Raw genomic sequence first — 3,310 nt, forward strand, 5'->3', positions numbered from 1 at the left:
ACACACACACACACACACACACACACACACACACACACACCCCTCACCAGATGATCCGACGGCCGGTTATCGGCGCCTTCAGACCCCCGATGACGTCTCTCTCTTTGTTCCCCAGTGATGTTCGTCTGCTGCTCGCCGGACGTCTTCAGGAGGTTGATGGTTGAGTTCCGGCGGACGGACCTTCCCCACGAGCAGTACGTCTTCTTCTACATCGACGTGTTCGGAGAAAGTCTCAACTCCAAACACGGACAGCCGTGGGCCCGCGGGGACAGGGACGACGCCGTCGCCAGGGACGCCTTCCAGGTGCAGACTTCATTTCCCACAATGCTCTGCGTGAATCTGACTCTAGTTCCTGTTAACTTAAGTCAGGTTTAGCCCAATATCACACACTAACTGGGCTTCACGGGCTCACAAGGAAGATTATTTCTGACCCAACTATTTCATACAAAAGATTGAAGGACAGGTTCACAAGATTCTGAAATTAACAATGAAACTATATTGTGTGCTATGATCATTCCTTTTGTTCATACTGGACCTTCAGAGATCCCTACATGCTTTTTGTCAATACAGACACGGTCCAGGCCAAAGGTTTGGACCCACCTTCTCATTCAATGTGTTTCCTTTATTTTCAAGACTATTTACATTGTAGGTTATCTCTGACGGCATCAAAACTATGAATGAACACACGAGGAACTATGTACTTAACAAAAAAGTGTGAAATAACTCTTCAATAAGTCTTATATTTTAGTTTCCACAAAGTAGCCCCCCTTTGCTATTTTGATAGTGCTGCAAAGGAAAGTAAGGAATTACCTTACAGGGTCTCTCTCTCTCTCTCTCTCTCTCTCTCTCTCTGTCTCTCTCTCTCTGCGTCTGGTTTGATGATGACAGAGCACGGACTAACAGACGGTCTGGACCTAGTCCAGGTGTCTTTATTATGTTGATAATAATATTGGAGGGGAAGCGAAACCCTAAATAATTGTCTTGATACTGTCATGCTTAAGACCTTTATTCTGTCCTGGACTCGGTCTTGACTTGGACTTGAACCGCTTTGGACTCGGTTTTGTCTTGGACTCAAACCATTTTGGACTCGGTCTTGTCTTGGACTCAAACTTTTTTGGACTAGGTCTTGTCTTGGACTCAAACCTTTTTGGACTCGCTTTTGTCCTGGACTCGACTAGTCCTGGTCTTGGACTCAAACCTTTTTTGACTTGGTATTGTCTTGGACTCGAACCTCTTTGGACTCGGTCTTGTCTTGGACACAGACTTTATGGCCTTTGTCTTGTCTTGGACTCGAACCTCTTTGGACTTGGTCTTGTCTTGGACTCGGTCTTGCTTTGGACTCTAACCTATATGGACTTGGTCTTGTCTTGGACTGAAACCTTTATGGACTTGGTCTTGTCTTGGACTCAAACCTCTTTGGACACAGTCTTGACTTGGACTCGACTAGTCCTGGTCTTGGACTTGTCTTGGACTCAAACCTTTATGGACTTGGTCTTGTCTTGGACTCTAACCTATTTGGACTCGGTCTTGTCTTGGCCTCAACTAGTCCTGGTCTTGGTCTTGTCTTGGCCTCAACTAGTCCTGGTCTTGGTCTTGTCTTGGACTCGAGTAGTGCTGGTCCTGGTCCACAGCCCTGCTGCAGAGTGTGCAGTAGGGTGAGTCAGGCGGTGAATAAAGAATGAGTAAGACGAAGGATGAGCCCGGCCCTGATGTGGATCACTGGTCACCGGGACCAAAGACAACAGAGGAGCGCCACTTAAACAACACTGTCGTGTTTAGAGAGACAACAGGTGGACGGAGGGAAGCAACATTCAGCCTCTTTCTCACAAGGACAGGAATTCAGATAAAGACATGCAGACCGTGCTGAGGGGTCAGCTGCATTCCTTAGCTTTAGGGAGACTCTTTCAACATTTAAATTCCTCAGGAAGTATTCACAATCACAGCTGACTCGCATCTCAAAGACTAATGTACTGTGTGTATTTGTACAAGTTCAGGCCGCTTGCGTAGACTCAGCAGAAACCATTAATCAAACTTAGCTGCTTATTGTTGATATCGTAGAGCAACAACTCCTCTTCCTGTTTACCTTCCAAATATTAGGAATACTTGTAATTTTCCTGGTCCCTCCTCGATGTGAGTCGAGTGCAGATTTGAGTCGTGCATGCTCTGATTTAAATGTTTTACGACGTAACTGTCATAGTGAAATTAGTGAAATCCATGAAATAAATGTCTCATAACAAACAATAACAGAAGACGGGAATCATTTCAGAAACGTCGTAGCTGTCTATGGTTGTTTGGTTGCTAACGTTAGCTCAAAACACCATTCAACTGACATTCTTTGTTGTGTTTGACGCTAGCTTGTAGCTAAGCTAGGAGTCATTTCAAATACGTTTTAGCTATCTATGTTTGATTGCTAAAGTTAGCTCAAAAAGCTATTCACCTGACAGCATTTGTTGTGTTTGACTGCTAGCTTGTAGTTAAGCTATCAGTCATTTCAGAAATGTAGCTATCTATGATGTTTTGGTTGCTAACGTTAGCTCAAAAGGCCATTCAACTGAAAGTCTTTGCCGTGTTTGAAGCTAACTTGTAGCTAAGCTAGCAGTGAGCCATCTTGGTTAAGTAGGTCCATGTTTACTGTGTTGACATTACTGAAGTCTCTCGTTAGCATCTCGGAGGCTACTTGTCGCAAAGTGACGCATGCACAACTCAAATCTGCACTTGACTCACATCGGGTAGTTACACCCCTTTATTCTGTTTACTTGTTGTCTACTATGAGACTTGTTTGGTTGGTCTGTGTTGATCAGGAAAGCAGAAGTTATACTATTATTTTATTATAATATTAAAATCGGTCTCTACTGTTCTCAGAGTGTGAAGATCCTGACGTACCGAGAGCCTCAGAACCCGGAGTACAGAGAGTTCGTCAAAAACCTGAAGACCGACGCCAGGAAAATGTTCAACTACACCATCGAGGACTCACTGGTGAGACGTGTGTGTGTGTGTTTGTGTGTGTGTGTGTGTGTGTGTGTGTCATTAACACTTGAACACCCAATGAACCCCCCCCCCCCCATTGTTTCCTCCCTCCAGATGAACATCATAGCCGGGGGCTTCTACGACGGTCTGATGCTCTACACCCACGCCCTGAACGAGACCATGTCCGCGTCGGCCGGCCGGCCTCTGGGCAAAGACGTCACCAAGAGGATGTGGAACCGAACCTTCCACGGTCAGTGCGTTTATAGGGGCTCTATAGAGAAACCTGTAGGGGGGGCTCTATAGAGAAACCTGTAGGGGGGGCTCTATAGAGAAACCTGTAGGG

The 3,310-nt window shown here is 45.6% G+C and overlaps 1 protein-coding gene across 1 annotated transcript in view; it reads left to right on the top strand.

Moving 5' to 3' along the window:
• LOC117945905 (atrial natriuretic peptide receptor 1-like) overlaps positions 1-3,310 on the top strand; it is a 4,599-nt gene that overhangs the window by 376 nt on the left and 913 nt on the right. Inside the window, exons 2-4 of the mRNA XM_034873638.1 lie at positions 116-303; positions 2,863-2,976; positions 3,082-3,217. Of these exons, the coding sequence (XP_034729529.1) occupies positions 116-303; positions 2,863-2,976; positions 3,082-3,217 (438 nt within the window). The remainder of the gene's footprint in view (positions 1-115; positions 304-2,862; positions 2,977-3,081; positions 3,218-3,310) is intronic.

Source organism: Etheostoma cragini, chromosome 6 (assembly GCF_013103735.1).
Source record: "Etheostoma cragini isolate CJK2018 chromosome 6, CSU_Ecrag_1.0, whole genome shotgun sequence".
Classification (NCBI taxonomy): domain Eukaryota; kingdom Metazoa; phylum Chordata; class Actinopteri; order Perciformes; family Percidae; genus Etheostoma; species Etheostoma cragini.